This window comes from Carcharhinus amblyrhynchos, chromosome 26, assembly GCF_965287045.1.
Source record: "Carcharhinus amblyrhynchos chromosome 26, sCarAmb.v2.hapA, whole genome shotgun sequence".
NCBI classification, from domain to species: domain Eukaryota; kingdom Metazoa; phylum Chordata; class Chondrichthyes; order Carcharhiniformes; family Carcharhinidae; genus Carcharhinus; species Carcharhinus amblyrhynchos.
Window position 1 is genome coordinate 28,924,774 of NC_137349.1, and position 25,440 is coordinate 28,950,213.

At 44.8% G+C, this 25,440-nt stretch overlaps 1 protein-coding gene across 1 annotated transcript; it reads left to right on the forward strand.

Annotated features, from left to right (window-relative positions):
• The first annotated feature begins 12,073 nt into the window (after nucleotides 1–12,073).
• LOC145358917 (uncharacterized) lies at nucleotides 12,074–24,822 on the forward strand. Its single transcript, XM_080213292.1, has 4 exons — nucleotides 12,074–12,307; nucleotides 16,562–17,398; nucleotides 22,741–22,949; nucleotides 24,603–24,822. Exons 2-4 carry the CDS (start codon nucleotides 16,625–16,627, stop codon nucleotides 24,820–24,822), a joined length of 1,203 nt encoding a protein of 400 aa, XP_080069418.1. The 5' UTR covers nucleotides 12,074–12,307; nucleotides 16,562–16,624.
• The last annotated feature ends 618 nt before the right edge of the window (nucleotides 24,823–25,440 follow it).

Consider the following 25,440-nt stretch of genomic DNA (forward strand, 5'->3'; position numbering starts at 1 on the left):
CAGCATGTTTAGGTATATGTAGGTATCTATATATATATTCGGTATATATGGACTTGTACATGTGATGTGAGAAAAACCTCATAAAGAGTGGTTTGGGTCTGGAATGTTCTGCCATGGAAATGTGGTGAGGCAGGCATTCCAGAGGGCATTAGATGAGTATGTTAATGATTAGATGATCGATGCAGCGATATGGGAAAGGCAGGCACTAAGCCAGGATCTTCATTATGAGAGTTAGTGAAGACACACTGGGCAAATGGCCTCCATAACAATTCTGTGATATTTGCTATGATGCGATGAAACGCAACTAGTATCACATTACTAAAAAAGATTACATTGGCATGGCATAATTTGAAGCAAGAAACATTATTCAGGAATCATAAAATATCTTTTTTGCGGCATCTTTGAAAGTTGAACACCGTAATTTCAGACACCATCAGACCTTGGTCAGGCATATTGTGACTCACTGTGAGAGACTGTTTCCTCCACAACACTCCACTCCTCAATTACCCCCAACAAACCCACCTCTTCCCATATGGCGCCGGTCCATGCAAGTGCAGGAGATGCAGCACATGTCCTTTGTCTCCACTCCTCACCGTCCAAGGCCCCAAACTCTGCCAGAGGAGACAGCAATTTACTTTAACTTCTTCCAATTTAGTATACAGTCTTCGCTGCTCTCAGTGCAGTCTACTCACCGGGAAGACCAAATGTAGAATGGCAGAATGCTTTACAGATCACCTCCATTCAGTCTGTAGGCATAACCCAATCTTCCAGTCACCCATCATTTTAATTCTCCACCTTGCTCTCACACTAACCTCTTTATCCCTGATCCCCTGCAATCATTGAATGAAACACAGTGAGCTTGAGGAACAGCACCTCACCTTTCAATGAGGCACCTTACTGGCTTCAAGGTTCAACATTGAGTTCAACAATTTCAGACTGTAATCTGTGCTCCCATTTTGTTTCATTTTTCTTTGCTAGTCTCAATTCTACTTTTGATTTTTTTCTTGTTTTCGGAAGGTCATCATTCTGTCAGTCACGCATATCTAGACACATCTTTAATTTCTTGTTCCATTAGTTGAACCCATCAACTCTTGACTCATGTCATCTCTCTTGTTCATCACTATGCACAAATCTTTCCTTTTTCCATCTCCTCAGCATTTTCACTCGCTTAAACCTTTTTACATTAATAACTTCTCCCAGTTCTGATATAAAGACACATCTGAAATGTTAACTCTGTTTCTGTTTCAATTTCCACAGGTGCTTTTTTCCCCCCAGCATTTCCTTTTTTCATTAGAATGACACTGATGACAGGTTAGCACTGCTGCCTCACAGTGCCAGGAACCTGGGTTTGGTTCCAGCCATGGGTGACTGTGTGGAGTTTGCATATTCTCCCCATCTGTGTGTGGGTTTCCTTTGGGTGGTCTGATTTCCTCCCACACTCCAAAGATTTCATAGAATCACAGTACAGAAGAAGGCCATTTGGCCCATTGGGTCTGCACCGATCACAATCCCACCCAGACTCTGCCTTTCCCGCTGACACTAAGGGATAATTTATCATGGCCAATCTTAGTCCAGGTTAAATGGATTGGCCATGCTTAATTGCCCTTAGTGTTCAGAGATGTGTAGATTAGATGGATTGGCCATTCTAAATTTCCCCTTAGTGTTCAAAGATGTATAGGTTAGGTGGATTAGCCATGGTAAATGCACAGGGTTACAGGGATAGGTGGAGATGGGGTTGGGGTGTGGGCCTAAGTAAGATCTTTCGGAGAGTCGGTGCAGACTTGATGGGCCAAATGGCCTCCTTCTGCACTGTAGGTATTCTATGAATTATAGCCTGGCTTATATTTTGGTGAAAAAGTTGAATCTATGAGCAGTGCTAATGGGCTGAGCTGATAAAGCCAATGTTTAGTTCAGTCTTGAGCCACGTTAGTTATCCCTAAACTGCCCTGGGTTAGCTGCTGTAATAGTAGATGGATTACCATTGAATGTGAAGCCACAATGGTGTGTGAGGACTGGCTTGCGCTTGTCTGTGACTGTACAATAAAACAGCCAACTGGGATTCATTGTTCTTGTTCACCCAAGAAGGATGATCACTTTGGGCTGGTGATTTTTCAACCTTTTTTGGTCGAAGGATACCTTTTCAAATGGATTAGTAATCGTGGAGCAACCTCCCACCCCTTCACACTAAATTATAATATATAATACATTAACAAAAGTGTTGCATTTAAAATGTTTTAATAATGTGAATAGGTAATGAATTAGATTAGCAGTTTGAGGACTATTTCGCTGATGTAGGCAGTGATGAGACAAACTGTGTCTAAAGGATATTTGTGATTCTATTTATATTCTAGTTCATGGCAACAATCTTTCACGTGACTAAAGATTGTGAATAGTTTTCATGCTTTATCAGTTCACAGGTCACATCCAATATAGACTGTTAATGATAAAATCAGTCTTTAACAGTGGTCTCATCTCACTTATATATTTAACACGCTCAAAGAAACTTACTGCTGTAATTTTAAAAAGGAACTTGCCATCCACATGCAAGTTTCCTTCTCTCCAATTCAGCTACACTTGAGCATGACATTCTCAGAATTATGTTACCGACCTGGAGAAACCCTGCCAGTTTCTCAATGTAATTTAGTCATTCAAGGAATTTACGTTACTGCAGAACAGTGGGAGATTTAGCAATTCAAACTGACATCATTCCCACTATTACAGGGTTCAAGCCAAGAAGAGTAAACAAAATATGCTGGAAATACTCTGTCGGCCAGGCAACTTTATAATGGCAAAATTGCTCACTGCACAAGACCACATTGAATGCACCTGATTGTCGGAGCAGTAGCTGACATCCCACCTTCCAAAGAGATTTGTGGGGTACAGGGGAGGGTGGAGTGGGTTCAGGTGCACAGATCTTTAAAATGCCAAATGCAGAAAGTAGTCAAGAAGGCTAATGAAATGCTGGTGTTTATATCGAGGGGACTGGAATATAAGGATGCAGAGGTTATGCTGCAGTTATACAAAACCCTGGTTAGACCCCACTTGGAGTCGCTGTGAGCAGATCGGGGCACCACCTCAGAAGGATATATTAGCCTTGGAGGGAGCGCAGAGTAGATTTACAAGAATGATACCTGGATTTCAGGGGTTTAATTATGAGGATAGATCATACAAATTAAACCTTATTTTCTCAAGCATTTAGAAGGTTAAGCGGTGACCCAATGAAGGTCTCCATAATACTAACAGAAAAAGACAGGGTAGATAAAGATAAACCACTTCCATTGGTTGAAGATTCCACAACTAAAGAACATAATCTCAAAATGAGGGTTAGAACATTCAGCAGAAACGTTAGGAAAGAGCAGCAGAGGTTTGCAACAGTCTTTCACAATCGGCAGCTAATGCTAGATTAGTTGCTAACTTTAAATCTGAAATATATAAATACTTATTAAGCATAGGTATTAAGGGATATGGGTCACAGGCAGATGTAATGACTTCAGTGAGGTCTATGAGGTTGGTCTTTGGAGTATGAGCTCCCTGACTGAGGCCATCATTGCCTGCCCAAACAGGGAGTCTTAGCTGTATCTGAAATGGGAGTGTTGGGTCCACTGACTTTGTACCTGAAGCACTCCAGGCGTGGAATAGGGTTTGTAAATAAAAGGAACCTGGTGAAGGGACGCTGGCCTCTGGACAGTTATTTCAGCAGGATATGGGTAACAGCCCATAGAGCACAGAGTCCTGTGTTACAAATCTGTTTGGGATGAGCCTCAGCTCATCTGTCTCCAGACCTTTGCAAAGACGCATTCCACAAGGAGGTGGACAATGGTCTCTTCCCCACCACAGCCACCTCAAGGGCAATGTTAGAATGGGGTGACATTCTGGGCATGTTAGAAGAACGTAAGAGTTTGGAGCAGGAGTAGAGCATTTGGCCCCTCGAGCCTGCTCCACCATTGAATAAGATCATGGCTGATCTTTTTGTAGTAGCCTCAACTGCTTCACTGGGCAGCGGATTCCACAGATTCACAACCCTTTGGGTGAAGAAGTTCCTTCTCAATTCAGTCCTAAATCTGCTCCCCTTATTTTGAGGCTATGCCCCCTAGTTTCACCCACCAGTGGAAACATTCTCCCTGCTTTTGTCTATTCCATTCATAATTCTACATGTTTCTATGTGATTTCCGCTCCCCCCGCCACCCGCGCCCTCATTCTTCTAAATTCCAATGAGTACAGTCCCAGTCTATTCAGTCTCTCCTCGAAAACCAAACATCCTAATTCCAGAATCAACCTAGTGAATCTCCTCTGCACCCCCTTCAGTGTCAGTATATTCTTTCTCAAGTAAGGAGACCAAAACTGTACAGGGTACTCACCAGCACCTTACACAGCTGCAACATAACCTCCCTGATTTTAAACTCCATCCCTCAAGCAATGAAGGACAAAATTCCATTTGCCTTCTTATCTACCGCATCAAGTTTTTGTGATTCATGCACAAGGACGCCCAGGTCCCTCTGCACAGCAGCATGCTGCAATTTTTTTACCATTTAAATGATAGTCCATTTTGCTGTTCTTCCTACCAAAATGGATGACCTCAAGGGGAGTGCCTTACCCACCACCAGCCAAGCTAGATTTTGGTGCTTGCTAGGAAGGTCTGGTGATGAGGCATTCTACCAAATAAACTTAACATTTTGCTCAGGGAACCATCTGGCAGGATCCACTGTCATTTTTACCCTCAGGGCCTCTAGGATGTTAAGTGTATACTACTGCTTGATGACTTGTGGTCAAAGGTATTTCTCTGTATAAATGTTTCCATGAGGGACAGGTGGTACAGTACGTTCCAACTACTTGGAGCGTTCTGTGGCAGTGTGCCCAGACTCATCCTTCACAAACCTTAGCACCTCTTGACACTTGGTGTTTGCATACTGAAGATCTACATACAGCTTGATGCAGCCACACACAAACGTGGGCATCAGGGTAAGGCAATGTTGAGCATATTTCCCTCCTCCCCCCCTTTATCTAGTGCATCACGATATTTGAACGCAGTCATGTATTTTCGACCCCCAGCTCTGGTTACCACAGCCCAGGAGTGAGGAATTGGCCAGATCTGCTCCACGTACATCAACACCGAAAGTGTCTTTACTTACTTTTTTTAGCAAAAATATATTTAATTCATAAAATATCCAAAGGAATATGACAAACATTTCAAAATGACCATCATACAGAATGCAATAATATTCAGGTTCTCTATATAGATCATGTTGCACTCTGAGGTGCTTCAATACTGTCAAAGAAACATAACAGGCATTTCAAAGAGTCATTGTTAATGGTACAGAAGTTTAACTCTGTACCAGAAGTGGGTTCAAGTCCCACCCCAGAGACTAGAGTTAAAAGAAAGGCGGTAGCTCCTGTACAGGATAAGAGAGTGCTGTACTGTCCAATTAACTATAACTTTTTTTATCCACTTGCATCCAATTAATTGTCTTCAGTCATCTGGCGCAGGAGGTAACTTTATAAATGTAATAAAATTCTTGTATTTATACAGTGTCCTTCACATTCTCGGGATGTTTCAGAGTCCCTGATGACTAATTAATTACTTTTTCAGTGTGATCACTGTTGTTATGTAGACTAGTGTGGCAGTCAACTTGCACACAAACGACAAACGGTATCAATGACTAGTTTACCTGTTGGCAAGAAATAATCATTGGCCGAGTTGCGGAGGTAACTCCCCTGCCCTTGGTTGAATAGTCCAATGGGATCTGTAATGTCCACCCCAACAGGCTGACCGATTGCAGTTAAATGTCTCATCTGAAAACGAGCACCCCCAACAATGCAGCAACCTCTTAGTATTGCATGATGTATCAAGAGCAATGACAAGTTATATTTATGAAGCACTGTTGATGTAATGAAATATCCCAAGGTGCTTCAAGGAACATTATAAATTAAAGTGTGACACTGAGACACATAAGGAGACATGGGGGTGAACTTTCCCATCTCGCCTACCATGGGAATTGTAGTCGGCAAGGGGGCAGACTGTGCAAAGGTCTGTTGACCTTGGGTGGGATTTTCCAGATTTAGGGGCGAGCGTGACTGGAAAACCCCGCCCATTAGGTTCGATGACCAAGGTCGGAATGTTACAGCCATTCATACCAGTGGGATTTTCCCATCCCACTGCAGTGGGCGGAGATTTGGTTGGACACCAAATCCTCCAGCCTCGCTGCTGCGGGAACAGGGTGTGATTGGCCAGTCTGATCTATGGAACAATTTAAAGTGCTCATCTAATGATTCAGAACAACTTCTCCATTAAATACTTCTAGTCACAGAAATAACTCTGTGCCTCCAGTTCTTCAGACTTTGCTAAGCAGTACAGAATCACAACATCAGACCTCAGTTCAAGTTTAAAGATGATGTAAAGAAATAATGTGCAGAATTTAGTTCCAGCTACAGGGGGTATTCTTCCATGAGACGTGGGCATCACTGGCTAGACTGATTTGTTGCCCATCCCTGATTACCCTTGAGAAAGTGGTGGTGAACTGCCTTCTTGAACCACTGCAGTCCATATGGTATAGGTACACCCACCGTCCTGTTAAGGAGGGAGTTCCAGAATTCTGAACCAGCGACAGTGAATGACAGCCAAGTTCCAAGTCAGGGTGGTGAGTGGCTTGGAGGGGAGCTTGCAGGAGGTGCTGATGTTACCATGTATCTTCTGCCCTTGTCCTTCTGGGTGGTGGAGTCTGTAGGTTTGGAAGATGCTGCCAAAGGAGTCTTGGTGAGTTGCTGCAGTGCATCTTGCAGATGGTACACATTGCTGCCAATGGAGGAGAGAGTGACTGATTTAGATGATGAATGGGGTACCTTGGAGGGGTTTTGCCCCCGTCCACCATCCAACCTCAGGTAAAGTGGGTTTTTTGGTTTGGATCAGGTAATAGATTTTTGGGAGTTTAAACTTCCACCCAAAACAAGCCTGCCCATTTTTTAAAAGTTAAAATCCATCTCTAAGACGTGTAGGTGAATGTGCAGGGTTACAGGGATAGAACAGGGGAGAAGACCTGGGCAAGGTACTCTGTCAGAGAGAGTCAGTGCAGACTCGATGGGCCAAATGGCCTCCTTCTGCAATGTAGGGATTCTATAATTCTAAGTCAGCATTCCAAACTCCATTCCCCTAACCTTTTCCTGACAACAGTTTGAGATGAGACAACCTGTTCACAACCTTGGTGTCATTTCTGACTGGGAGCCGAGCTTCTGACCACATGTTAGCGTCATTACTAAGACTACCTATTTCCAGCTCATTAACATCACCCTAATCTGCCTTTGTCTCAGCTCATTTGGTGCTGAAACCCTCATTTATGCCTTCCTTACATCTAGATTTGATTATTCCAGACCACGCCTTACTGATCTCTTCCATTCCAGCATCCATAAATTTGCAGTAATCCAAAACTCGACTGACAAAGTGTTAAGCCACACCAAATTCCAGGGCAGGATTTTCTGGCCACGCTGGCCCCAAAGCTGGAAAATTCTGCCTGAGATCAATGGACCTTTTCATGGTATGTCCACAACACCGCCCCCCGCCCCCCCCCCCCCCCCCCCCCCCACCCCGCACCTCCACCTGCTACAATCCCTGTGGCGGGCAAAATGGGAGAATTCTGGTCCCAGTCCCTTGTCACTGCCACATTCACTGATCTACTCTACATTATGATATAAAGTTGTGTGTTGTCTCCTGATGAGGTCTAGAGGCTGGTATGGTTGAACAATAACTGTTTATTAATAACACATAATGGTATACATATACATAGCATATAGTCCTGACTAGATGCCATCTTCATGCCAATTTCTACCAGACTCACTCCTACACTGTGCTACTTTCTACAGCATAATGTGGGAGGTACTGTTTCCCCAGCCCCACATTAACCCTGACAGTCCCAGACACCCTAATACTACACCTCTTCTCAAGTCTTTACCCAATTGTATTTGCTTCTCCTCCCAAGTCTCTGACAGGTTCAGATGGCCTGGAGGCTTTACAACTCTTCCAGATCCTGTTCTTTTCACATTTGGAGGTGTGGTAGTCTTAACTGCTTAGGGCTGACTTTACTGGGCTGGAGTTGAATTGTACTACTTGGCGTTTCAATTCCTTAGGTGTTTGCAACAGGTTTGCTTAAATATACGATCAGAGGTTTGCCAGGAGGAATGAGGAGAAGACTGATTGTGCCTTCTGGGGTATATATCAAGTAATTCCATCACTGACCTTCATCACTCAGCATGGTTTCACCTTTTCTGTCAAGGTCCCTGATCAAGACTTCATCAGCTCTGATCAGCCTATTGTAAGTGGAAGCTTGTCGCTGTCTGTAAGACTGTTCTAGTCCTGAACCTTCTGATAGCCCTTGACTCTCAAGCTTGGGGTTCATTTCTTTGGCAGCATGATTGCGAAGTTTCTGCCCATCAATAACTCTGATGGGGCTAATTCACATTGCAGTGGGATGTTTCTACATGTCAAAAGTGCTATTGGAAAGTCGTCATTTTGCTTCAGAGGGATTTAATGGCGTTGTTACCCCCTTCTGTGTAGCTCTCATTTCCCAGTCCACAATAACCTTATCGTTTCAAACACTCTAATTCAACACATTAGCTTTTGTTCCAGCAATGTCTTGATTTTAAAATTCTCATCCTTGTTTTCAATGGGCTGAATGGCCTCCTTCTGCATTGTAGGGATTCTATGATTCTAACCCTCTGAGATATCTATGCTCATCTAATTTTGGCTTCTTGAGCACCCTCGATTTTAATCACTTCACCACTGGTGACTACACCTTCGGTTTCCTCAGACCCAACCTTTGGAATTCCTTTAAATACCTCCCAGCTTCTCTGCCTCACTTTCCCCCTTTAAGACACTCCCTAAAACCTAGATCTTTGACCAAATATTTTGGTCATCTGACCCAATGTTGTCTTGTGTGGCTTCATGTTATGTTTTGTTTTATAATGTTGGTGTGAAGCTTCTTGGGATTAAGTTAAAGGCGCTATATAAGTACAGATTGTTGTTATTGGAAAAAGCCATCCAAGATGGGATGCACAGTGGTTAGCACTGCTGCCTCACAGCTCCAGAGACCCAAGTTCTATTCTGGTCTTGAGTGACTGTTTGTATGGAGTCTGCACATTCTGTGTGGGTTTCCTCCAGGTGCTCCAGTTTTCTCCCACAATGCAAAGATGTGCGGGTCATGTGGATTGGCTGTGCTAAATTGCCCCTTAGTATCCAAAGATGTCTAGGTTAGATGGATTAGTCATAGTAGATGTGTGGGGTTACAGGGATAGGGCAGGAGAAAGGTCCTAGGTGAGATATTCTGTCAGAGAGAGTTAGTGCAAATTTGATGCGCTGAATGGCCTCTTTCTGCACTGTAGGGATTTTATGATTCTATAATTCTAAGAAGGTATGAATTAAACAAAAAAAGGAATTAATATTTGGGAGATCCTGAAGATTTTTTGTGTGCTGATATTATCCAGAAGAAACTAACCATTTGAACACCTGTGGTAAATACTTCACACTATACTATAGAATAAATAAGCTTTTTCACATCAAAGAAACCATTAAACCAAGAAAACAATCTCATTTGATCTTTTAATGAAAAGAACATTAAGCGAAACAAACAACTCAATCATTTGTCACAACTCTATTCATAGATTATGTATTTATAAATATCAGTGTGAGAATAGCTGGTTTTCAGTGCTCAAGGAGCATTTCAATGGCCAACCTTCCAGTTCCTGCTCAAGTGACCATTCTTCAACTGACAAAAAATGTCAGCAGGATATTTAGCAGCAGAAAGCATCACCCCTAGCCTGATCTGGCACCTATGCGTACATTTTCCAGCAGGGGCTATGGGATAATGATCAAGCATCTTAACAGAAGCTTCCCTTCCCCAATCCCAGCATGTTGAAGCTAATTATTGACGAGTGTATTCAGTTCAGCACACAACTGGAACTTGATTACTTTGTGGTCAACATGACTCAATGCCGGTATGACATTGGTTACAGCTAAGTTTCAAGAGACTACATACGGGTAAAATTAATACTCTCCTAGGTTGGATAAGAATGGCCAGCCCAGATATGTGAAGGCAAATTCTGTTTGATAAATTTAATCACGGTCTTTGTGCAAATAATTGAGTGTGCTGATATAGATGTTGTGTATATATCTTTCAAAAGTCATTTGACAAGGTGTCACTTAAAATACTTGATAAAATGAAGACAATAGTCTGAAAGGGAGAGTGACAGCTTGGGTTAGACGTGATTAAAGGACAAAAAACAAAGAATAATTCTGGAGTAAGGCCTGTGTTTTAGACTGGAGAGATATGAACAGTAATATCCTCAGGAGATCAGTGTTGGAACTGTTTTCCCAATATACGTAAATACTCTGACAACATTTACAGACGGCACGATATCAAAAATTGCCAATGATACAAAAATAGAGAGTGTTGTTAACCTTGCAAGGACCCTGAAAGCAATTTCAGGAGGGCAGCAAACTTTCTAGATTGGGCAGTTGGAGGTCAGGTGAAAATGAATATAGATAAATGTGATTGTGCATTTGGGAGAAACAATAAGGAAAGAAATGAGTAGAATCGCTAAAACCAGGAGGCCAAATTCATAAAGCTGCAAAAAAGCACATGAAGCTCCAGAGTCAGAATTTTATGTTGTTTGGGTGAATGGACGCCAACCCGGAAATCGTGAAAAGACATTGGGATGTGCACCCGACATAGTTGCCCACTTGTGCAATATGTCAGTTAACGGCGCATGTGATAGTTGGAAGCGTGCCCACCGACAATCAAACTGGCAATGGAGCCCATCAAGGGGCCAGATAAATGCAATTTTATGTGTCCCATCTGGTTTTACAGTTGGCAGATGGGCTGACTGGCCGGACAGCCTTAATGTTCTAGCTTCAACCTTGATCAAGGATAGGACGAACTGTCTGGGCTGAAGTAGAATTAAAAAAGATGTTTGGGGACTGAGGTTTGTGTTTGAATGTGCCAGCTAGACACACTTTCAGAGAGTGCATTATAAGTGTCAACCCATCTTTTTCTCACCGCTCGCCCATTTGTCACCCTCCCTGGCAGTGTTGAGCTTTTCCCAGTGTGCGTTTCATGCTAGCTGCCTGTTAATTGGCCAGTCAGTGTAAAATCGCACTCTGAGGCCTACTGTGGCTGGACATGTGTTTTGTGCCCACTTCCAGGCCTGTTGAGTGCCTGCGTGTCTGAGAGATGGAAGGTTCAGGACAGGAATTTCAATAAATATTGTGTCCAGTTCTGAGCTCGTTTAAGAAGGGTGTCAAGGCCTTGGGAAAAGCTGGGAACAGATTGACTAAAATTATATCAGGGATTCAAGACTTTAATTATGAGGAGGCTTCAAAATAAAGGAACTTTTTTTTTACTTCAGGCTAGCAACAGATTGGAGATCTGTCAGAGAATCTGTTCGGAATTATGATCTGTTGAAGATTTTGAGAGGCTTTGATAAAATAAATAGGAGATGCAAAAAAAATCACTTTTGCCAGGATTTAACCAGAATTGAGGTGATGTCCTGGAAGCCAGCCAGTATCTGTTGAATTGAGGTGTGAGTCAGCACCTTCAGGAACGTAGAGATGAAAATTGAGAGGAGATCTTTTTAGCATTTGGGTTAAAAATATTTAATTTCTCTGCAACTTTTAATGTGATGCTTTAACCCTTCATTAGCCAAAATGATTCCGCACAATCAAATGTCATTCACCCCCTGTCCTGAAATAAAAGCTTCCCAATTTTTAGCAAGGACAGGTTAGGTTTCAACTCGCTGTTGGTTGAATACCTGAAAGAACACACATACACACACACACTAATCTCTGCCAGACTGCATCTCCCTGTTTCCAGGCACTTGGAGAGGGAGTGTCTGTAGCAAGAAACACTGCACTTTCTGTTGTCCTGCTGTGTTTGTGTTACTGAGGGTGTACACCCAGTAATTTGTAAAGGACCTTTTTAGTCACCTGTCTGGATGCTAAAAAAACACTCATTCACTTCCTTCACACCCACTCTGGTTTAGGGTAATACTTTGTCTGATGTGGTGTAACCCTGAGCCAGTGAACAAGATGGAGGGAATGGAATGAGAGGCAGGAGTACAAGATTGTGTGTGAATTAAATACTGCTGCTGTTTAAAATGGTGATGTTTTCCACAGATTAGGCTGCAAGCTAGGAGATAAGTGCGTCATCTCACCTTTCTTTAAATGTCAGGAATGGCTCAGTGGATAATCTCGCTCCGGAGTAAGAAGGTTCTGGGTTCAAGTCCCACTCCAGAGATTTGAGTACGTAATCAAGGCTGGCTGCTTCAGGTACTGGGGGGGGGGGGAACTGCACAAATGGAGATGCTGTCTTTCAGAAGATCCCATGGTATTATCTGAAGAAAGGCAGTAGAATTCTCACCATTATCCTGGCCAATGCTTATCCTGAAGTTAACATCACTAAAAAAAACTTGATCTGGGTGTTATTACATTGTTATTTGTGGAACTTTGTTGTGCAAAGATTTGACTGCAGCGTTTCCAATATTACAACAGTGAGTACACTCAAAGTACTTCATTGACTGTACAGTGTATTGTCCTGAAGATTTATTATTGTCACATGTATTGGTTAACAGTGAAAAGTATAGTTTCCTGTGCACTATGCAGACAAAGCACACCGTTCATAGAGTTCATAGGGGAGAAGGAAAGGAGAGGGTGCAGAATGTAGAATTCCAGTTATAGCTAGGGTGTAGAGAAAGATCAGCTTAATATAAAGTGAAAGGTGCTATATAAGTGTAGCTCATTTTGTTGAAACAATATGAAACTGATACAAAGCCCTGCTACTACTGGTTTCACTGTGGCATCTTTGTTTATTCTCCTTTTCCATTCAGTTCTGTACAATTTCCAGCTCTGATGGCTGTTCAGTGAAAACTATCCCTTTTTAAATGTTGAAACAGCTGCTGTGTATTTCTTGCGTTTTCTTTTGCTGTATGTTTATTACGATGGCCAATAGTGGTAACACATAACACAACACATAATATTCTGTCACTAAGGTGTATTATTCCGTTCCTGAGATGTACAAGTTGACTTGGCCCCTTATTGTCACAACAGCTAATTATTTTGTAGAATTATTTGTAAAATGTACGGGGCAGAAACTGTTCTGTCCTTTATTCTCCACTCCAGCCTCCTCCCTTTAAGAATAACCCCCATTCCCTTCTCCCTTATACACCTGCCTATCTTCTCCTGAAATGTATCTCTATCATTCACACCGCCACTTACTGTGCGAGCAAATTCCATGTTCCCAGCACGCTGGATGAAGATGTTTCTTCTGAATTCCCTATTGTATTTTTTGGTGACTATCTTAAATTGACGGCTTCAAGTTTTGTTCTTCCCCACGAGTGAAACACTGGAATTTAATGGCCTTGCCCAAGGCGGGTTTGGTGGAAAAGGGGGCATTTAATCAGCTGGGAAGATGATGATTAAGCCAATGGCGGGTAGACTTGTGGATGGCCTTCCTGCCATATTGCCAATTGCCAATTGAGGCCCTTAAGTGAGCAGTTGATGCTGGTGGTATTCACCCAGCAGAAGGTGGGGCATCTGCCATGCAGGAAGATCAAAAAACAAACCCCGTTGCAGTTTTGTGCAAGCTTTTGAGGGCACTCCCACCCCCCCCCAACTCCAATTAGGTGCCTGATTGACAATTAATTTGGTGGGTCTCCCCAAGAGTAGATTACATGGTCCTCTTGCTGCCTCTCCAGCTAACAACCCTGACCACCGCCCAGCCCCCCACCTCCCCCCCCCACCCATCACCTACATTAAATTCCACCCTCTGTGTCTACTCTCTCAATACTGTTTTATAATTTTTAAGACCTTTATTAGGTCACTTCTCAGCCTTTTCTCACAGGATAAGAGGCCAAACCTGATAGGTAAAATCTCTCAGTTCTGGTACCAACCATATACAAGCTCTCTTGCACCTCTTCCAGTGCCAATATATCCTCTATATAACATGGTGACCAGAACTGCTGGCAGTACTCCAGGTCTGGTCTAAGGTTCAATAAAATTAAAAACTTTCCTCTTTCTATACTCTCGAGACTTTAAACTAAGATGCCACCAGTGCTTAACTTAAAACATTTATGTACTTCCAACTAAAACTATTAAGTTTGTGAAGATGGAGATATCAATTAAAAATAGAGTGCTGGAAGTAAATAAATGAGGGGGTGCTGGAAAATCTCAGCAGGTCTGGCAGCATCTGTAAGAAGAGGAAAAAGCTGATGTTTCGAGTCCAGATGACCTTTCGTCAAAGCTTTGATAGCTCTTTTCTCTCCTTACAGATGCTGCCAGACCTGCTCAGATTTTCCAGCATTTTCTCTTTTGGTTTCACATTCCAGCGTCCGCAGTGATTTGCTTGTAATAAGTGAGGGGGTATTTGAAGCACATTGCAATTTAATATAGGGCAAAAGAGAAAAAAATCACATTGAAGCGCCACACAATGTTTTGCTTTACAGAAATGTTTAATATATATATTTAATTTATGGGATGTGGGTGTTGCTGGCTGGGCCAGCATTTATTGCCCTTGAATTGAGTGGCTTGTGAGGCCATTTCAGAGATTAGTTAAAAGCCAGCCACATTGCTGTGATCTGGAATCACGTGTAGACCAGACCAGGTAAAGATGGCAGATTCCTTTTCCTTAAGTGCATTAGTGAACCAGGTGGGTTTTTACAACAATCGACAATGGTTTCATAATCATCATTATATTTTCAATTCAAATTTCACCATCTGCCGTGGGATTTGAACCAGAGTCCCCAGTGCATTACCTTGCATATTGGAATTATAGTCCACCACCATCCCTACTTACAAAATCATCATTCCCTGGCCCACCATCTCTGATATTCTGACTATTCCCCAGACAGCTGGGCCCTCTGCTACCAGAGTGAAATTGGCATTCTTTCTTGCAAGCCTAGACAGCGAGAGTCAGTGGACTATTTGACACAACCAAACCTGATCTGTTCTTACACTACACACACACACACACACACACACACACACACACACACACACACACACACACACACACACACACACACACACACACACACAGAGTTTAATGAAGTGGCCACAAGATAATAGTTAAGAGTGGGGAACCAAGGGATAGTGTGAGGATTTGTAACACTGACAACTGCCAGCCCAGCTCTGAATGTCCAACTCAATGTAGATTGGAGATCAAACTTTGCTGGTGGTACATTTACCAACAGAATCATTCCCAAAAGCAGCCGGGACAGCACCGATTCTAGAGAAAGGAAGCCACCTGTTCAGACCAACTGGCACCATGATGTTCCAGAGTGTGTGTGTTTGCAAATAGAAACAAGTGTTTATTGTTCTATCTCTATATCTCCCATTCTACATTCAGAATGATCTTTTTGCTTTGCTACCAGAGTTTGTGTTGGATTAGAAACAGGTTTAAGTTCTGACTCACCAGCTAACTGTGGAAACTGGTCACCGTTTCAGTAAGTGTTTGCGATTTTGAACAAATGGAGTCAATGATTGACTCTTGATATCAGCACAGGAGGAAAGCAAGCATCAGATAGTTTGAGAGGAAAGCAAACACACTTCAAATAGAACTGGCTGCAGATGATTAAAGGCAGTGGTGCCCGGTTCCACTTCTGTGTTTGTTTTATCTTCCAGTAAACCTGCAGGAGTGGAGCACTCTGGGGCTAATTAGGATATTGCGCTCAGCGTGATGCTGAGAGGAGCTTCAGCTCTGATCTCCTTCACACTGCATTGTCTGACCTCAGGTTACTTCTCATCTCAGATTGCTGGACTCGAGAGAGAAAGATCCAACCTGGATCGTCAGCCAGTGACCCCTCCACCCGTGACCACCCCCTCCCCCCAACCTCCACCCAATGACTCCCACCCCGTGACTCCCCCAACCCCACCCATTGATCCCCATCACCACCCAGTTACTCCCCCGACTCTCACCCAGTGACTCCCCCAACCCCACCCATTGATCCCCATCACCACCCAGTTACTCCCCCGACTCTCACCCCGTGACTCCCCCAACCCCACCATCATCCAGTTACTCTCTGACTCTCACCCAATGACCACCCCCCCCCACCCAGTGACTCCCCCACCTGCACCCAGTGACACCCACTCCGACCCAGTGACTCCCCCACCTGCACCCAGTGACCTCCCCACCCAGTTACCACCGGAGCCAGTGACCCTTCTCCCTACCCGGTGACCTTTCTTCCCACCCTTATGACCTCTTTCTCCCTTCCCTCCATCCATTTGACCCCTGTCCCCAGCCAGTGGCCTGCTTCCCACCCCAGTGACCTTTCCTTCCGCTCATGATCCATCATCCCAACCAGTGACGCCTCTCCCTACCAGATCGAAAATGCCCTTACACTAGTTCCAGTTTGCCTGCAGTGCCTCCCACAGTCATACAGTCTGTCATCATTCACTGCCTGGGTTTAGATATGGAATTGTACCCCTAACAAGAACCAGGATCTTCAGAAAAGCAAGTGAGAATGTTAAAAATATATAAGATTGAAGGTATGATTTGCTCTGTGACATTGTGTATGTTCTTCATTCTAGATTGGGTTCTTGTGTTCTGAAAGTGGTGCATGTCTGGCTCCGTGATCCTCGAATGTAATTACAATGAGGGGGAATAGATTGTATCAGAGACAGGGGAACATTGAACAGATGCAATCCACTCAACAGCAGGACATCAGCTTGCTGGTAGACCGCTGCCTGAACATTGGTGAAGCTTCAATGGGTGAAACACGGAGTAAATGGAGAGCCAGTCTGCGATACCCACTTGTACCAGCCATCAAATCCAACCACAGTGGCGAAAAATCAGAAACACTGAGTGACGTGCCGCCCCAAGGTACTGAAAGCCACTGCTCCATCACCCAGGAAGATCAGCCCCACCGCAGAGTGCAGAAAATTACTGTCGATCTTCGGGCAGCTTTGGCTGGAGTCCATGAGCCTTGTGAACCTGGAGAGGAAGTCAGGGATGGACACACTGTGCCCACAGAGGCAGAGCTGCTCTCTCCGGCCACCCCCAGAAACACTCTGATATTGAATAAACATGAGAATCAGCAACGCGCCCACCACAAGATCCTGGAAGCAAAACCCTGCTCAGTGTCCAGAAGAAATCGGAAAGACTCCTTTGAACTTTGGAAACTCAAGATGTCCTTGCCACCTTTAGTAAAACATTCCAGTCAGAGAGAGGCCACTCCTAACCCTCCTCTGACCAACTCTCCCCACAATACAAAAATCAGCCTCCTTCAAGTGACTAAACAAGGCATCCTGGCAAATTCAGACTATCCCTTTTCTCACGATAACAGCCTGGTGGCATTTCCAAAGGTCTTAAGGACAAATAGTTTGAATAGTGGCTTGGCAATTGATAGATGGACCTCAGAGAGAATGGTGAGGAAAGCTTGACTTTGTTTCTCGTTGTTTTGCCACAGTCAGTCCCTTTCCTTGGATTTACCCTTCAGTGCCTCGCTCGCTGACCCTCACGGCTTTACAGTTCAAACACTGTGAACCACTAGCACATCCCAGAAAAGGAGTGTCAACACTCTGACCCACACCAGAGAGAGTCACACAAGCCCAGTCCAGCCCATGGCTGATGTTCAGACATGTTCACTTTGCAGCATAGGTCAAAGGAATAGCAATCACAAGCACCTTGGCTACTATTCCCCTCTGCAGGGCACTGAGGCCAATTGCAAACTTACTACAGGAAACACTGGCAAAAGTTAGCAAGTCTGGCAGCATCTGTGGAGAGAGATATAGAGTTAATGGCCAGAATTTTACTGCTGGGGTGGGCGAGGCTCGCAGAACAGAATTCTCCATTGTCTTCAGGCGGGATTTTACAAGCCTTGCCCGAGGGAGGTCATAAAATAGCGCAGAATGTTTCAAGTCTGGGTGACTCTTTTGCAGAGCTAAAGGGAGGGAGAAAGATGGTGGATTTTGTAATATTTAGGAAGGTTTGGAGCAACATAGAAAGTCAGGGATTGTGCGGTCTAGGAGACAGTGTGCAAAAACGTGAAGGGCACAAGTCCAAGGGAGTGCTAAAATACCAAAGAAGGTGCAGATAGTCACACAAAAGTAAGATTACAGAATGCATGAATAGAACAGCAAGGGTCAGTGCTCAGTGAAAGCAAAACTTAAGAACAAGTGACAGCCTCTCTCCTACATCTTGAACAGGACTTTTAGTCCATTTTTTCCCTCAATGCCCATCCCCTTCCTCTAGAGGGGGACCTGTCACTGCTCTCACTGAGGCACAGGCACTTAGACACTGACTCACTGGAGTACAGGTAACCAGACACCAATCCTCAATAGGGTACAGTTCCACACACACTGACTCTCACTGGGGTACAGTTCCACGCACGCTGACTCTCACTGGGGTACAGTTCCACGCACGCTGACTCTCACTGGGGTACAGTTCCACGCACGCTGACTCTCACTGGGGTACAGTTCCACGCACGCTGACTCTCACTGGGGTACAGTTCCACGCACGCTGACTCTCACTGGGGTACAGTTCCACGCACGCTGACTCTCACTGGGGTACAGTTCCACGCACGCTGACTCTCACTGGGGTACAGTTCCACGCACGCTCTCACTGGGGTACAGTTCCACGCACGCTGACTCTCACTGGGGTACAGTTCCACGCACGCTGACTCTCACTGGGGTACAGTTCCACGCACGCTGACTCTCACTGGGGTACAGTTCCACGCACGTTGACTCTCACTGGGGTACAGTTCCACGCACGCTGACTCTCACTGGGGTACAGTTCCACGCACGCTGACTCTCACTGGGGTACAGTTCCACGCACGCTGACTCTCACTGGGGTACAGTTCCACGCACGCTGACTCTCACTGGGGTACAGTTCCACGCACGCTGACTCTCACTGGGGTACAGTTCCACGCACGCTCTCACTGGGGTACAGTTCCACGCACGCTGACTCTCACTGGGGTACAGTTCCACGCACGCTGACTCTCACTGGGGTACAGTTCCACGCACGCTGACTCTCACTGGGGTACAGTTCCACGCACGCTGACTCTCACTGGGGTACAGTTCCACGCACGCTGACTCTCACTGGGGTACAGTTCCACGCACGCTGACTCTCACTGGGGTAAAGTTCCACATACCCTGACTCTCACTGGGGTACAGTTCCACACAAACTGATTGTCACTGGGGTAAAGTTCCACACACACTGACTCTCACTGGGGTACAGTTCCACACACGCTGACTCTCACTGGGGTACAGTTCCACACACGCTGACTCTCACTGGGGTACAGTTCCACACACGCTGACTCTCACTGGGGTACAGTTCCACACACGCTGACTCTCGCTGGGGTACAGTTCCACATACCCTGACTCTCGCTGGGGTAAAGTTCCACACAAACTGATTGTCACTGGGGTAAAGTTCCACACACACTGACTCTCACTGGGGTACAGTTCCACACACGCTGACTCTCACTGGGGTACAGTTCCACACACGCTGACTCTCACTGGGGTAAAGTTCCACGCACACTGACTCTCACTGGGGTACAGTTCCACACACGCTGACTCTCACTGGGGTAAAGTTCCACGCACACTGACTCTCACTGGGGTACAGTTCCACGCACCCTGACTCTCACTGGGGTACAGTTCCACGCACGCTGACTCTCACTGGGGTAAAGTTCCACGCACACTGACTCTCACTGGGGTACAGTTCCACGCACGCTGACTCTCACTGGGGTAAAGTTCCACGCACACTGACTCTCACTGGGGTACAGTTCCACGCACACTGACTCTCACTGGGGTACAGTTCCACGCACGCTGACTCTCACTGGGGTAAAGTTCCACATACCCTGACTCTCACTGGGGTACAGTTCCACACAAACTGATTGTCACTGGGGTAAAGTTCCACACACACTGACTCTCACTGGGGTAAAGTTCCACGCACGCTGACTCTCACTGGGGTAAAGTTCCACGCACACTGACTCTCACTGGGGTAAAGTTCCACGCACGCTGACTCTCACTGGGGTACAGTTCCACACACACTGACTCTCACTGGGGTACAGTTCCACACACCCTGACTCTCACTGGGTTACAGTTCCACACACACTCACTCTCACTGGGGTACGTGTCCCACACACACTGACTCTCACTGGGGTACAGTTCCACGCACACTGACTCTCACTGGGGTAAAGTTCCACACACCCTGACTCTCACTGGGGTACAGTTCCACACACCCTGACTCTCACTGGGTTACAGTTCCACACACACTCACTCTCACTGGGGTACGTGGCCCACACACACTGACTCTCACTGGGGTACAGTTCCACACACACTGACTCTCACTGGGGTACAGTTCCACACACACTGACTCTCACTGGGGTAAAGTTCCACACACACTGACTCTCACTGGGGTACAGTTTCACTCACACTGACTCTCACTGGGGTACAGTTCCACACACCCTGACTCTCACTGGGGTACAGTTCCATACACACTGACTCTCACTGGAGCACAGTTCCACATATATCGACTCTCAATAGGGTACAATTCCAGAGACACTGACTCTCACTGGGGTAAAGTTCCACACACATTGACTCTCACTGGGGTACAGTTCCACACACATTGACTCTCACTGGGGTACAGTTCCACACACACTGACTCTCACTGGGGTAAAGTTCCACACACATTGACTCTCACTGGGGTACAGTTCCACACACACTGACTCTCACTGGGGTACAGTTCCACATACACTGACTCTCAATAGGGTACAATTCCAGAGACACTGACTCTCACTGGGGTACAGTTCCACACTCACTGACTCATATGGTGTAGATTCACACACTGACTCTCACTGGGGACCCCAGTTACTCTCTATGTATTCCTGCAAATGAGAAGTTTACAGACTTTTTCATGTGAGGTATAAATGTCAAATACAATAATATCCTTCCATAGACTCCCTGGTGGGAAGAAACAACCAGGGAACAGGCCATCTCAGACTGGGTGTTGTGCAATAAGAAAGAAGTAGTTGGAAAACTAGTTGTGAGAGAACCCTTGGGGATGAGTGACCATAATATGGTAGAATTCTTTGTCAAGGTGGATAGTGATATACTTGATTCTGAGATCAGGGTCCTGAATCTCAATAAAGATAACTACGATGGTAGGAGACATGGAGTGGCCATGATGGACTGGGAAACATTACTGAATGGAAAGACAGTGCACAGGCAATGGTAGGCATTTAAAGAATGAATAGGTGAACTCCAAAAGTTGTTTATTCCTGTTTGGCACAAGAGTAGTAAGGGAATTGTGGCCAAACCATGACTTACAAGGGAAATTAGAGATAGCATTAAATTCAAAGAACAAGCAGACAAATTTGCAAGAAAGAGCAATAGGCTAGAGGATTGGGAGCAGTTAAAAATACAGCATAGGGGGACCAAGGATTTGATTCAGAAGGGAAGAATAGAGTATGAAAGTAAGATAGTGGGGGACATAAAAATTGACTATAAAAGTTTCTACATGTAAGGAATTTGTACTTTGCATCAATCTTCATAAAGGAAGACATAAACAATGTACTAAAAGTGCTGACAGGAACTTGATAATGGACTCTAGCAACTTCCCTAGTAGCGACATTAGGCTCACTGGTCTATAGTTCCCTGTTTCCTCTCTACTTCCCTTTTTGAATAGTGGGCTTACATTAGCAGAGATGCTTCAGTATGATTTGGACAGGCTGAGTGTGTGGGCATGTGCATGGCAGATGCAGTATAATGTGGATAAATGTGAGGTTATCCACATTGATAGCAATAATAGGAAAACAGTTTATTACTTGAATGGGTGTAAATTCAGAGAGGTGGATATTCAAATTGACCTTGGAGTCCTCATGTATCAGTCACTGAAAGTAAGCATGCAGGTACAGCAGGCAGTAAAGAAGGCAAGTGGTATGTTAGTCTTCACGGCCAGAGGATTTGAGTATAAGGATAGAGATGTTCTACTGCAATTGTATAGAGCATTGGTGAGGCCACACTTGGAGTGTTGTATGCAGCTTTGGTTTCCTTATCTGAGGAAGGATGTTCTTGCTATAGAGTACAGCAAAGATTTACCAGGCTGATTCTTGAGATGGCAGTCTGTCGTATGAGGAGAAACTAAGTCAGGGAGGATTATATTCACTGGCATTTAGAAGGGCAAGAGGGAATCGCATAGAAACTTATAAAATTCCAACAGGGCTAGACAAGGTAGATTCAGAAAGAATGTTCCCAATGGTGGGGGAGTCCAGAACTCAGGCTCATAGTGAGGATAAGGGGTAAAGCTTTTAGAATTGTGGTGAGGAGAAATTTCTTCACCCAGAAGGTGGTGAATGTGTAGAATTCACTACCACAGATAACCGTTGAGGCCAAAACATTGTTTAATTTGAAGAAGAAATTAGATGTAACTCTTGGGGCTAAAGGGATCAAAGGTATGGGAAGAAGGATATTGAATTTGAAGATCAGCCATGATCAAAATGAATGTCAGGGCAGGATCGAAAGTCCAAATGACCTACTCCTGCTTCTAGTTTCTATGTTTCTAGTGTTGATTCCAGTATTTAACCTAATGCTGAGACCAATTATACAGAGGGCCAAAGACAGACTTTTGATATAAAATCACTTGAACCTGTTGTATCAAATGAAACATTGTCCTGTGTGATGTCAGCTGTCAGTTGGCCTCCCCCTCACACTCACTTTAAGCTATCTGGCGTAATACTGATCACTGTCACTGACGCGCCTTTAACTTGCAGAGCACCTCATCTAACTCGCAAAAGCAGAGATTGGACCCGAGTTTCATAAAGTCCATCGAGAAATCCACTATTCCATTTCATCAGCTGCTGCGTCAAATGAGGAAAAAAACATCCAGTATGAACCATGTGCTGATTACAGAGGTCCTGAAATCTCTGAGGGAGGAACTGTGGTCAATGTCGGAACAACCCCAACACAGCCGCCTGGATGAGTAAGTGTCACAGATCCCTCCTATCCAATGGTTCAGTGATGACGTGCCCTCCTTAGACTGAATACTGAAAGGCCTGGATAATGTGGACATGGGGTATATGTTTCCATTAGTAGAAGAGACAAGGATCCAAGGGCACAGCCTCAGAGTAAAGGGGCAACCCTTTAGAACTGAATTGAGGAGGAATCTCTTCAGCCAGAGGGTGGGTAAATCTGTGGACTTCATTGCCTCAAAAGGCTGTGGAGGGCAGGTCATTGAGTGTATTCAAGACAGAGAGAGATAGGTTCTTAACTGGTAAGGGGATCAAAGGTTACGGGAGAAAGGGGTTGTGAAAGATTGGCCATGATGGAATGATGAAGACTTGATGGGCCAAATGGCCTATTTTTCTACCTGTATCTCATGGTCTATGGTGTGGCACTGAGTCACAAAGAGCAGAGAATTACAGATTCCACTACTGGACTTTGCTGAGTATCGCTGATTTGAGCAGAAAGGTGGGAGATGAACTGCAATTGGCCTCAGTGTCCTGATTTAAGAAGGAGCAAAACTCTTCTCCTGGTTGTTACTTGTTGACAGCTTATTGGAAAGTAAAAGCTTGTAGAAAATGGAGCTGGTGGTCCTACAATCAATAGTCTGCAGATCCGCTCACAGTTCAGACTTACATAACGAATGGTCACTTAGGAAAGGGATCAATCGGTAACGTGGCAGTAAGAATCTAACATTCACACAGAGGGTACAAAGAGTAACTAGCTGCAGGAAGCTGGCACTGAGTGTTGCCTTTTGGCTAAGATCAAGTGTAGTATCGACATGCTGCACTTGGTTGAAGTCATTAGGTTACATTTCAGCTTCACTTGAAGCAATTTTTTAAAGCGACATCTCGGCCTTTGGGCTAAGATGCAAATTAGATCAAGCCTTGGAGGAGGGGCTACACCTACTCCAATCAGCTTGGATCATGTAGATCAAGCCCAGGAGGTGAGAGCCCTGTCTTGTCAGCTTGGATCAGGGATGTCCCAACTTGTTGGGACTCTGAATTGGCTTTAATTTGACTTGATTGGATTGGAATAAGGTAAACAAAAAAAAACTAGCTGGTGACATGGATCAAGAAGCACAGATGAGGTTTCCAATGTCTATCCCAGGGTTTAATTGCACCAATCAGTATTTGCTCTGATTAACTAGGCAATGTTTCAGCCTCTGACACTGTCTTCTCCGAAGCCTGAAGGGAAATTACTGGAGGAAAGGATCCCACTACACACTGAAACCACGCCCCCCCCCCCACTGGTTAAACTTCATTCTCAGAATATGGGCATCGCCGGCAAGGGCAACATTTATTGCCCAGCCCTAGTTGTCCTTGAGAAGATGGTAATCCTCTTGCTGTTAAATGGTAAATTCCAGGATGTTGATCCATTGACAATGAAAGAATGAGCACTGCCCTCGTCCCAGGTGGTGGAGGAGCCAGCACAGCAAGGGCATCCTGGGGGTGGTGGTACACTGCAACCACCTGTACACAGATGAAGGAGGGATTTGGTGCTTCAGGTGGCACTGCCAATTAAACCATGATCGATAAATGACCTTAACATTGGCTAATCTTAGCTCCAGTATTTGAAAAACTGTACATAGGTTATCACGAGTGTTTCATTGTTTATAACCCTTTTCTTTCAGGATTCATGCTCAATGCATCAGAAGAAGTGTTCCAGTACGTCAGAGGGCTGAGAACAGAGCTGAGGCCAAGGCAACGTACACATGTCAATCATCTCCTGAATTTGGGAATAAACTACCTGTCAGAATCAACTTGTTCACAAGCAGGTCTCTGTGGCATTACTGGGTGTCTTGTGAAAGAGGCAAATACTGTATACAGGGGCTCCCTCTGGTGGAGCAATGAGTAATTGTACATTCTAGTGTGATGCTTTTTTCATTCTTGGGACATGGGCATCGCTGGCTGGCCAGCATTTATTGCTCATCCCTAGTTGCCTAAGAGTCAGCCACATTGCTGTGGCTCTGGAGTCACATGTAGACCAGAGCAGGTAAGGACGGCAGATTTCCTTACCTAAAGGACATTAGTGAACCAGATGGGTTTTTCCAACAATAAACAATGGTTTCATGGTCATCAGTAGATTCTTAATTCTAGATTTTTAAAATTTAATTCAGATTCCACCATCCACCATGGTGAGATTCGAACCACAGTCCCCAGAACATTAGCCGAGTCTCGGGATTTTAGTAGTCTAGCGATAATACCACTGTGCCATCGCCTCCTCCAGTGCTGAGAGAATTGAAGGCTTAGTTACAGAAAAGAGTTTAGGGCAGATTTTTAAACACAGGGAGGGCATTGCTAAGGCAAAAGGAATGTGGGAGAGGATAGTGAGGAGTGGAAATCTATGGCGTATAGAGAGCAGGAGAGAAGAAACAACCGGTGTGCAGATAGAGTGGCCAGACAGCAGAGAGTGAATATTGGTGCTGGAGTGAAGTAGGCCATTCGGCCCGTTGAGTTCACTCTGCCATT